Source organism: Pocillopora damicornis, chromosome 7 (genome assembly GCF_964200805.1).
Source record: "Pocillopora damicornis chromosome 7, jaPocDami1.2, whole genome shotgun sequence".
NCBI classification, from domain to species: Eukaryota; Metazoa; Cnidaria; class Anthozoa; order Scleractinia; family Pocilloporidae; genus Pocillopora; species Pocillopora damicornis.
Genome location: NC_142676.1, coordinates 9,745,387 through 9,758,139, shown reverse-complemented (window position 1 = coordinate 9,758,139; position 12,753 = coordinate 9,745,387). Strand labels below are relative to the sequence as shown.

Here is a 12,753-nt window from a genome sequence, read left to right as displayed (position 1 = left end):
CGCGCAACACACCTGAATTGAAAATTCGTCGTAAAATCGCACGAACCTTAGAATGAGTGTGAGCAACTTTGACTTCTGGCGATATGAAGCCGATTTAGATTATTTTCAGGACTATAACTAAGATTTGTTTATAACTATGATGATCGTCATTAATAGCGGACAGTGCTTTTTAACCATCGTTGTCATCATTATCGTTATCACGCCGGAAGAAGTATAAAGCCAGCACGTTGCCTTACCAGACAACACAGAAAATTGTTCTCTCTTTTGCTCCCCTTGGATCCTGGAAACTGTTTCTATTATAACATAATTACTGAAATTCGGTGGGGAGAGTAATTCGCGTATCTTATAATCTGAACGATAGTTTTCAAAAAAACAAATACCACTTAATTCAATTTACCTTAGTTGTCTCGTGTTTGATAGTGGCGTTTCTGAGGACCGTAGATTCTTCTCTAATTCTTCTTGTCTCAGCCAAGACTCACTATCATCAACTTTTTTCTTGTGCTTCTTACGGTATGGGCCTCAGAGCTGTAGTAAGCGATTGCAAATTTCTCAGTTAAAGTGAAGCCCAGTAGTATCCATCAGGAATTGAAAACCGACATGCACTATTTACTTTATTATTCTAAATCAAATAAGGGGTGGTTTAGTCTGCAAATTTAATCATACTGGTTAATGAGAATCATACAAACTGAGGAAAACTGACCGCAAATAATTGTGAACCGTATGCATGAATAAGTGTATTGCGTTTTCAGGTGATTTGAAAAACATTATTGATTATCAACCAACCAACATTGTACATATAACGTGATGTGTACTTAAGAACCCTTAATCTAATAAGGAGTTTCTTCTCTTTTCGAGCAGATATGTCACGAGACAAAAATAGATAACAGAAAATGTTACTCAGGACTACCTGATTCCACTGGAACAATACCTCCAAACAGCTTTTGAATGTCTTGAGACATATGCAAGGTAATTACATCTCTGCCTTGGATACGCTTCCTGACATGATGATCAGGATACTGACATGTTACCTTTGCACTTCTCCAAAACTTCCCCAAAGCGTGGCGATGCCTATAGCTAATCCAAATTTTTTTGTTTACCCTCCTGAGCGAGGTGAAATAGGCCAGTCCTTGCCAAGATTAGCTCATTTTCACATAACACCTCTTTAGACAGGTGGCAGCTTATCAAATGATGTTTTACTTCATCATTGCATTCAGACAGTCGTACCAAATCACTTAAGCCATGCGATGAACCAAAGTTTTTTCCGTCTTTGCTATTTAAAAAACAGTCCTGAGACATAATGAACGTCTCGCTAACGAACAACTTCTTCCTGTACTTGTAATTGTTCCCAAAGCGATACAAGTTCGGCCCGAACTTGTATCGCTTTGGGAGCTCCGGGAGATCTAAAGGAACTCACTATAACTTTGTTTACTCGATACGATTTCAATTTCCGCGCCAAAGGAGAAGCTTACTGAGTGAATTCGTGAGTGGTCAGTGGTTACGCTCGTGAGGTAAAGAATGGGTTTGTGACTTTTTCATTCAATTGAAAAGACTCGCGTCACTCTTATGAGATGGTTGAACGGAATAAAGACTCCGAGCAGTCCCTTTTTTTTTCTTAAAGATGGTGAGGTCACGCGTATCCTCTGAGCATGGAGAAGCCGCGAGACGCGAGACTCGTGTCTCGCGTCTTTGCCGCTCCACGCTCTCAGAGTTGGGCAAAGACAAGACACGTTACTTCTAAAGCGATACAAGAGGCTCAATGGCTATCTCGATTACCTAAAAACATTTATTTACATGGTAAAGAATTGTTTATAAATCTATGAATTGACGCCAGTCCTATTTGGAACGAAATGTACTTGAAAGAAAAAAGAATACTAGGCAAAGCAAAAGTTGTCTGCAACACGAAGCATGCCTTTGCATTAAGACTGAGAGTCCTAATGCTTATTATGATACTTTAATGCATATGTTCGAATGTTCCCAAAAATCCTTTGATAATCTGCCCGCACCCAACCCACACCCCGCCCCTCACCACTGAGCCGTATTGTTTTCACTCAGCGGATGGTCAGCGATCAGTTTTATGAGGTAAACATGGCGATCGCTACCTGATTACCGTTCTTGTCGATCAGAAAATTAAAATACCAGCGTGATATTGCCTCCAAGATGAAGCAGTTATGTTATTTGATTCGTACTTCACATTCTAGTCGAAGCTTGAGTGGCACAGGTTATTTCTTACGATGGAATCGACGAGGGGAATTCGAACACTAGTTGTAGTGTATTAATTGTTGGAAGAATTGGTCGCATGGGGATGTAGGAATGGTAAGTTTAACGAAAAATTTCAAATTTTGCCGCTAGAATTGAAAGTAAAGTTCATTTGAATTGCTTTCGTATGTATTTCTGACGGTTTTAGATCTACCTGCTTGATTTATATCAGTTACGCTTCATGTTGACAAATCCTCAAAATGGCGGCTAAACTTGGAGATTGCCGAAAATTAGGTAAGTTCACGGAGTTATTAAGTTTTCGTAAAGGTCGGGCCGCAAAGTTTTTTTCTATAGTTACCTTTTCTATAGCACCTACTTCCTAGCTATGTTAGTTGGATCAGTTAAGAGCGCCTCACTTTTTCAAAAATTTGCATTGAATTTGATCGGTTTTGGCATGTGTGACTTAAGCGAACGGATAAGGTGTCATTCAAGTCTTCCTGTTTCCTTGATTGAAACGTGATGTTCACGAAAGTCGCCTCGATGGATAAGATAGAGTTAATATACATGGCTTTGGTATTTATTTTTTGCTAAGTTCCGTAGTTTTTTGTAAATTGTCCTTCAAAGTTGTCATAAATTAAAGTCTTGAAAAGTGTCACGACAAGCCTTCGCTCGAGTGAAATTTAATTTCTGTAAAACTCTGAAAAATAAAGAGATGCGATCAAACGGATTGTGGTTTTAGTATAGGTACATGAATGTCTTACAACACACAAGAAATGAGCGAAATCCGTGTCTCAAGCAAAATCGACCGGACCGCTCTTACAGAGACACTCTCTTAAATACTTGGTAGAAAAATTCAAAATATCAGCAGAACATTAATTCTGACCTTAGGGCTTATTGCAGTAATAAATTTTCAATTAATAATTAATTTTCAGTTATAATAATTTTTGTTAAATCGGTATAAGTCATAAAACGATTACAACAAACATTCAGGGTCAGACTTTATTTTCATATGCAATGTAATATTTCTAAATTGATGAAACTGATACATTTAAGCAGACACAGCTGTGATTCCTATGTCTAAGTATGCCACTTTGTTCTCCACGGATTCATTTGCATCGCTGCCTGAAAGGGTAATTATATGATTTCCTACCACGGCCTAACAAAAACAAATGTGGTCTTTCTGTTAATTTTGTGCCTCGAACCTCATAAATATTTTAACACATCGATCCAACTCAGTTGGGCCACATTTAAAACTCTAAAATCATTTCTCCTTAAATGTTAAAATTTTTATACCATGCGAAAAGTTTCTGCGGACACAAAGAACTCAAAAAATAGCATTCGATCTTTGATAGTGCACTATCCGTACATTCAATCGAAGGAGAAAATAAGAATGAAGTTAATTAAGCGCTGATTTTGTCACAAGGCCTCATCAGTCAGCATAAGTACTTAGCTTTAAAGCGTCTAATGTAAATATTGACCATAATCTATGCATTTGTGACATTTTAGAGAGATCTTTTCCACGCATCTTTAAATCGACGTCGCTTCTTATGTCGAACTAAAGTATTGAAGATGAAATGAACCCAAAGGCCACAAAAAGATTTCCTTTACAATCGACCTATGTAACAGCCTTCATCATATCTCTGAAGACTTTTCTCCCCATTACCGCATTTCTTGGCAATGTCTTCATCCTTATTGCCCTTCTCACAGGCCTCATTACGAGCCAATTTTTGCTTTTTTGCTATGCATATGATACCAAAGTTAGCGTCCATCAGTAATAACCTTTCAAAGTACAGCTAACAATCGGGTGGTGGTTCATATGTTATTTTCTGCACAACATCCATCTTTACATCGACTGCAATAAGCATAAACAGACAAATTACTCTTGCTTTGGGCCTGGTATACAGCAATGTCCCATTTTTTTTTTTTTTTTTTTTATGCTATGCCTGTCAACCTCCATCCAACCTGCTACATCAAAAATTTATCTCCTTCTTCACCGTCATCACCGGCAAGTACATGCGTAGCATGGGTTCAGTTTATATAAGTTATCTGCTATATGTCTTATATTGCAGCGAATATGCTTTGCACTTGGAAGAAAATGCTCCCAAAGGTTGCTGTGGTCCTTTTTCATGTCGCACTTTCAGTCCTATATTCGAATTCGTCTCTGAAACCCATACTGTCACGGTCTTGAAGATCCAAGAAATGAAACAAATTTTGAAAACTGAAATCAGGGTATTGATGTAGTTTTTAAAATCAACCTAAATCTTTTCCTTTAGCATTTTTGTAGAGAATTCCTGTCCGAGCACGTTTCCAAAATATCTGTTCATCTATTTCAATTTATCTTATTTATTCCGTTGCAAAAATGTGCCAGATATCTCAGATGATAGAACTGCGTCTCATCTGTAAAACTCAATTCAGTGGTCGCGAAACTGTGCTCGTCTAAAGAATTTAAGAAGTCAATTTTTTCTCGAGAAAAGTTACCAGCGGCTTATCAGTGGCAAAAATAGTTTTCTGGCTATGGGTTCCCTCCAGTTGATGTCTACTAAAGTAGGTTCATAGATACCAATCGAAGCTAGGTAATCTTTATGAAAAAATGTATTTTTTGGGAAGCCACTGATTTGTTAACGATTGGTTGAAGCATTTATCTCTGCCTATATCGAGGTATGGATGTAAGCAGGAAGATTGCAGAGCACGAGAGAAGCAAAAGAGTTTCTCGAGTTGAAGCCGAGACCAACTTCAGCTTCGTGAGTGCTTAATACATCCAATGGAGGACTTTGTGCTTAAAGGCACACGTACAGTTCTCCGACTGTTGTTAATTGCCTTTAATTTTGTTCGTATGTTTTTCTTACATCACACGAACTCAAGAAACATGTCCTCTAATATTCCGTGCACTTATGAACTCTCCATTACATTAACATGAAGACTAAACCTTTACTAGATGTACATTGTTACAATAAAGTATGCTAATGCGATGATAAATTAAAAACACACACAGTTAAACATGTATCGAATAACCACTAGAAGTAACTATCACAAAATGGTTTTCAATATTCTTTACACAGGTGTATTTACACTGAGTTACAAATAAAACTCAACAGTTGATTTTTATCGTCGGCAAGTCAAACATTGGTCGAGATAATTATAAGCATAAAACTGTAAATTCATACAAGAGTACTTTATTTCAAAGCCTTAAAACTAAAACCGTGGTGAAACATGCCGAATTAAGGTTGTCATTAGTTATTAAATTATTCACGAAAATTTTATCTGAAGAATAACAAAAAATGTAGTAAACCGCTACTAGGTTTTCATCCTAACTTCCTGGCATCAGGTTACTATTTGCTCTCATTTTGTGTCCTGAGCACACACAGCTCAAAGGAAAAAAAAAGTACAAAAAAAAAAAGGAGTAAAACTGTACAGACGTCATTTACAGTTTGATATCCATTACAACTTGTTCAAACGCGAGTTCATAGATGAAATCAGTTTTTCCTCTCGTCTCACTTCTAACCTCAGCAAGTGACGTGTTCATCGCTGGCTCTCTTCCGAGAAAACAACGTGTAGTTAGAGCTTGTCGAAACTCGACAATTCGTAATGCATAAACAACCGGATTGACAAAAGAGTTGAAGTAATTTATAAGGTTTACCATGAAATAAAATTTGAATTGTACTGGTAAAAGACAGACAAATATCAAGAAGTTTAATATTATTAAAGGCAACCAAGCCAGCAAAGAAAGGCCAGATACAAATAACAAGGTCTTTGTCAAGCGCTTGTTTTGCAAGTCTCTGTTTTGCTGGTGTGAAGTGGCGACACTACCACTCTGAAACTTTCGCCAAATACCCATGTAACAGCCACACATTATTAGCACGAGAATCAAAGTATATAGCCCCCAAACAAACATGGTGTGCTTGGTAGAAAGAAGGAGGTTTGATCCAGTCCAGATCGCCGATATAAATAGGGTAATTATCCACACGATAATAATAAGGATACGGTATGTTCGAGTTGATAATGTTCGATGCTTAAACGGCCAATACATGGCGTAAAATCTCTCACAGGATATGAAGGCTGCAGAAATGATTGAAGCCTGTGAGAAGAATGTATCAAAGGCCAGGAAGAAAATATAGAGACGATTGTTACTGCTCAAGTTACCAATCCGGCTGGTCCACAGCTGGAAATAGAAGCCAACATCATAAATGTATATAGGTAAACCAACAGCTCCTAAAAACAGATCAGCAAACGCCATATTGATGGGTAAAAATAAATTTTTCTTGCGAATGTTTTTGTTTTTTGCAAAAAGAATAATAGTGATTAAGTTCCCCGCAACAACTAAGACAAATGTCAGCATAAAAGCACTACACAATGTGACTCCTTCCATTCTGGAGGGAGAGTTCTTTGATGAATCAAGATCTTGTCTTGAGCCGATGGTAGAAGCGGAGGTATTGTTCATTGCAGAGGTTATGGCAAGACGAAAACGCCGAGGTAATGAGGAGAACAGTCGAATGATGTGTACAAACCGAGGTTACAGCCAATTTTGTGTTTCCTTGAAAAGATCACTGACCAATTACGAATACAAAAGCTCCACTGTGATTATATTTTTTCTGGTTTCCTTCCACTATCGAACGATAGTACTTTAACAAGAGGAAATGCGAAGTGAAATTAAGGGCTTCATAAGGATGGCCTTGTCCAAGCGCTGAGGATCTTAGCCTTCTTTAAAGCCAAAGGTGGCCGTAACTTTTGGCGAATATGTATGACGTGAGCGGTCCACTTTCTATAAAAGGAATCTAAGCCTTTTTAGGCATATTCTTGGTTCAGTCCTCTTTTTCAGCCAATGGATGGCTTTGTCTGAGCAGTTTGCACATCTATCGAATTCCTTCAGTTTCAGATAGGCTTTTATGCATCAACTATTTAATTGAGATTTTGTATGATGACCGTGAATTTGCGAGCCCTTGGAAGAAGGCATTATTTGTCTGCAAATATTCAAGATTCCCTGTCATATTCCGTGTCCTAATTAACACTCTCACTTCCCCGTTTTATAATTAAATCAATGGGTAAAGCCGCATCTATTTCAGTTTTTGTCTAACGTTTTTGCTAATTTATAATTTTCAATTGTCAGTGGAGGTCAAAACTTGCATGCACGAAAACATGATGGTAGCAAGAGCAAATTGTCGCCAGTCAAACTAAATTTTCTTTTTGAACCTCGAACCTCATAAATATTTCAAATGCAATTAACAGAGAAGGCTAATCTCTTTAAGGCTGCGGTGAAACGTTTTATTATCATGTTTGTTATATCGGTATGAGCCATAAAACGACTTTAACAAACATACAAGGTCAAACTTTATTTTCATTTGCAATGTAATATTGCCAAATGGATAAAACTGTTACATTTAAGAAGACACAGCTGGGATTCCTATGTCTTTGTATGCCCCTTTCTTATCGACTAAGCAAACGGGTTCACTTGCATCGTTGCCACAAAGGGTTTTTTAACAGTGTCCTACTACGGCAAAAGACAAAATACTGTGGTTTTTCTGTTAATTTTGTGCCTCAAACCTCATAAATATTTTAAAACATCGATCCAACTCATTTACGCCACATTTTAAACTCTAAGAGTCATTTCTCTTTAAACGTTAAAATTGTTCCTATGCGTACAGTTTCTACAGATACAAAAAACACGAAAAATAGCATTCGATATTTGATGGTGCTCTGCCAGTATATTCAATTAAAGAAAAAGAAAAAAAGGAAGAGTAAAAGTACTAATTTTCATGTAAATATTGACCACAAATTAAGTATTCGTGATATTTTACAAAGATTTTTTCCACGCAATCTTGAAACCGATTTCACTTCTCATGTCGAAATTGAGTATTGAAGATGAAACAAAAACGCAACGGACGAAAACAAATCTCCATTACAATCGACTAATGTAACAACCTTCATCATATCTCTGAACGTTTTTCTTTCCATTACTGTCTTCATCTTTATTGCTCTTTACAAGGTGACTTCGATTTCGCCTCACGCGAAACTTTTGTTTCGATGTCTGGTGTCTACCGATCTTCTCACACGTCTCATTACGCAACTTCTTTTGCTGTGCATATGATACCAAAGTTGGTGTCCATCAACAGCAACCTTTTATACTACAACCAATAAGTGGGCGGTGGTTCAGGTGTTATTTTCAGCCCAACAATCATCTTTACATCGACTGCAATGAGCGTAGACAGACTAACCACTCTTGCTTTGCGCCTGGCATATAGAAATGTTGTCACATTAAGGCGAGTTCGAGCGGCTGTGTTTTGTTTTGGTTGTTGAGTTGTACTTTGGGCGGATGGTTATACACGAAAACATAAAGGCGCTTATTTTTTAAAACCAACATTTCTACCTAACACGAGAATTACTTCTATTTTTAGAAAAAAGCGTTTTCAATCATGACGCGGCGAGATGAAGGTGTGATATTTTTACTCACAATGCCGAAGATGCGAGTTTTAATCGTCTCTTTCGGTAAACAAGACCGGTCTTGCTTGAAAGTAAGTCTCTCTCATCCAAAAAAAAAATATATGTATATATATATATATATATATATCATAGTTTTATAGCGGATTCTAACAGTCTTTGTCAAACGTATACAGCCATCAACATAATTTTTCCAAGGGTGAGTGCTGACCTTGTTTCTGGCACACGGTTGTTTTCGGACAATGCGCTCATTTTCCCTAACCAACATTTCTAAATAACACGAGGATTCTTCCTACAGAAAAACGCAGAATTCTGGCAACCATGTTGAGATACAAGATGAACTGAGCAAGGGAATTATTCCTAGTTTTTACGAGAGCATGTATTTTCAGCTATTTTCGTTTACAATCAACACGCACCATGGCGAGGTGTGATATTTTTATTCGCAAGTCTCTTGATGAAAAGGACGATTGTTTTTTTTTTCTTTAATCTTTTCCTTCGCAGGGGAAAAAAAACAGGTCTTACTTCAAAATAAGTTTCTTTCACTACAAAAATCTTAGTTTAACAGTGGATTCTAAAGTCTATGACAGCATACAGCTAGCCATCGACACCTTTTTTCCAAATTTTTCTCGGAGCGGGCGTTGTGATTTTGTCGTTTTTCGTTGAGTGTGCAGCATATAAAAGAGAAGGTGCGATTTTTTTTATCCAAAAGCTAAACCGGTCTTCTTGGTAAATAAATCTCTCTTCTATGAACACAGGCTGACCGCACCATGTCTTGTGGTTAATTTCTGTCAATTGTGGTTGATATTTTACTTATTTACACGATAAAATCAGCTGTTTCTTTGGAACGCACAAACTGTAAAAAGTTCATAACCCGTTTTCAAATAGAAGATCGCAGCGTTATGTTATATCTGTTATTCTGGCTGTGTTCTGTTTTACTGATGCCCACGTCAATTCGAAGCAAATAAATTTTTCCTTTATTTGCCTTCGTTCACCTACTCTGCTCTTAATCCTGGTAACTCGAAATAGCTACATTTTTTTCCCAAAAGCTATCTACTGACACAATTTCTGCATGGAAACCTAAAAACCAAAGTGATTGCAAATCTTTGACTTTCAAGTCAGAATTAATAGTTGTGTAGTTAAAAAAAATATAAATAATATGATGATAATAATGATAAAAGACGAAAAAAATTTTGAAGCAGCCATCGATTTTTTCATACAATCGCTTCTGTATTAATCGGTCACCCAAGGGAAATGGTGGGGTGACCACTAATTACAGGTTAACCGTCAAATGATTTAAAAGTGAAAAGGGGTAAGTTTCTAAAGAAACTGTGGTGCTACGTCGATGGGAGAGTATAACAGGGTAATTTAGTATTATCAATTAACTGAGTTGATAACGTAAATTGGAAAAGACAAGATAATTGGAAAAAATTACAATCAAGACTCATCCGAAGCGCAGTCGCTGGACACTTTAATCTCCGCAATCATTCCAAGAAGCATATGGAAGTTTGTCGCGTTTCTCTTCATCTGAGCGGTTCGGACAACCACAAAACACTAGAACAAAGAGCTATCTTTCAAATCGGCATTTTCAGTTAATCCTCACAGTATCAACGAGCGCTTTTCGTTCAACTAATTCATTCTTGTTGTCTCGTCACCATATTCTCATCAATAGCTTAGCTCCATTTTGTGCATTTATAAACAACTCACAATTTCTCTATTCACTCTGACGAAGGGCTAACGCTCTAAACGTCAGCTTGGAAACTCTTTAAGGTGGTCAATTTATGTTTTCAACTCAGTTAATAATACTGCATTGCCCAAATAACAAATACAGGGTGACCACTTGATATGCTGCCGCCTATACAGATTCGACCGTATTTAGGTTAAGGGTTTGAAGTCATATCCTTTCTCAAAATGTTTAATTTTCCTTAGTCCATTCTCTGACCTGCGATACAATTTTATCAAGTTTTGCATTTTCTAAACAGAGAAAAATGGTCTGAACCGTATTTTCATTATGAAATGCAGTTGGAAACTCTCGATAACTCGAACCATTTCGAATTAAAGGAGTCTTCTGTAACTCTTAAGAAAGGTATCTTTGTTTATGTATTAAATTATCTTACCAAATTTCCGTCAAAATTGGATTAATGCAAAATTTAGCCGATATGAGGTTCCAAAGCTCAAAAAATTTGCTCATAAAGCAAGGGACCAAGTTAATATGGAAATAAAAGTTATGCGCTTCCACCTTAACAAAACTTTGAATTGGACAATAACAACTAAGATGATCTGAAAGATGGTTCAACTTTTATTCATTCGTGTGCTAAGGGAGCTCATTTGAATTCTAGGATCATTTCTGTCTCGCTTTTCAGGTGGAAATTCTACAAGCTAAAAAAAAACAACAACAGCAACAACTAAAAAAACAAAACAAAACAAAAAAACCAAGGTTTGACTTAAACTTATTACCATAAATTTTCGCAAGAATACAAAATGGATGGATAATGAACTTACTTGGCATCAGGACGTTAATTGAGTGGAACAAGAAAGTTTAATTATTCTAAGCAGAACTAAACTGTAAGTGGCAGTGACAGTTATTGAAATATTTTCCTCCAGTTAACTAATTTTACCCACTGGGTTTCGGTTGTTGTGTTAGGCGGCGGCACAAGAATATATTGACATGTGTGGTGATTTGTATAGTTGTCGCGACCAGTTATTAACTGTAGCGTGTTCCTTTGTCGGACGGCATTAAATACTTTGGCTCTTGGTTGGATCTGACAATCAAATCTGGTATATGACTCGTGAATTTGAATGTGAACCTCATTATTTTGTCCTTTGCGGGAACTTAATTAATTTCAAGCAATATCAGCCATGGACGCTTCGCTAATAGCTCTCAAGCTTTTTATTAATAATAAAAAGAAACTGTTTCAAAATTTGATGATTCAAAGCTTCTAAGTTCGTCTTAAGCCTAAGTAAAACAAATTATAAGCATTGGCAAAATATAGTTCACGCTCCACAGTCACTGCCGCGGTACTCTTTATCGTCATGTTTGCTCAATCAGTAGAAGCCGAAAGACCAATTTAAATATTGTAAAGAGTAACAATTTATTATCGTTTGAAATATAGTATTTCGAAATTAAATGACTGTAAATATATGAAAATCATATATGTGAACTGCAGACAAGGAAATGAATAAGGAAGCGATCTTCGCAGTGATGAACACTGTTTTACAGTAGTTAAGGCCTATTAAAAATAAAAAAAAATTCAGGCCTCGTTTTCACTACTGCTTAAGTAGTGTTCATTACTGCAAAGATCGCTTCCATATTAGTATTTCGAAATTGATGAAATGGCAAGCACATACAGCTGGGATTTCTCAGCCTTCAAGTGCTCATTTCTTCTTGATATTAAATTAGCAAACGAAATCAATCAATCGTAGACAACTGGCATCACAATGGTAATGGTTTTCCTGCCAAACCAAATGACGACCAGCTGCGGGTTTTCTATTTTCTTTTTTTTTTCTGCCGCATCCTACATTGATCATTCCGCTTCATTTAAGTCATGTTTGAAGTCTAAAAAGATCCTCTCTCTTTGAAAGTTTCTACAGTGTCTGACATGATTAACACAGGAAATAGAAATCCGTGATCGTGCTCTGCATACATCATTGAAGAAATAATTATAAAAGTCTATCAAGCTTTGGTCAGAGTCATCGAAGGCGTTACGTTTGTAAAGGGACATTTTTCCTCGCAGACCTCTAACCGACGTAGCTTGTCATGTCGAACTTGAGTAGCGAAGATGATAGGAACGCACTGTTCTCAGAAATATTTCCACCACCAACGCCACTAAAATTAGCAGCCATCAGTATAGCTCTAAATGCTCTTTCTTCTATTACAGCATGCATCGGCAATGTTCTAATCCTCGTTGCTCTCTACAAGGTGACTTCAATTTCACCTCCCACAAAAATTTTGTTTGTTTCTCTGGCAGTTACCGATCTTCTCACAGGTCTAATTTTGCAGCCACTTCTCGTTGTGCATGCGATAATAACGTTGGGGATCATCAGCACTAACCTTTCATACTTAAGCGAACAAGTGAACAGTGTTTTAGGTTTTATTTTGACTACACTATCCATTTTAATATCGACAGC

At 37.0% G+C, this 12,753-nt stretch overlaps 1 protein-coding gene across 1 annotated transcript; it reads right to left on the bottom strand.

Moving 5' to 3' along the window:
* Positions 1-3,223: 3,223 nt before the first annotated feature.
* LOC113671302 (adenosine receptor A3) lies at positions 3,224-8,677 on the bottom strand. Its single transcript, XM_089213329.1, has one exon. The coding sequence runs from the start codon at positions 6,632-6,634 to the stop codon at positions 5,618-5,620; it is 1,017 nt and encodes a 338-aa protein (XP_089069455.1). The 5' UTR covers positions 6,635-8,677; the 3' UTR covers positions 3,224-5,617.
* Between the last annotated feature and the right edge of the window lie 4,076 nt (positions 8,678-12,753).

Coding starts and splice junctions, on each gene's coding strand:
- LOC113671302 (XM_089213329.1), bottom strand. CDS start 6,634: ATGAACAATACCTCCGCTTCTACCATCGGCTCAAGACAAGATCTTGAT.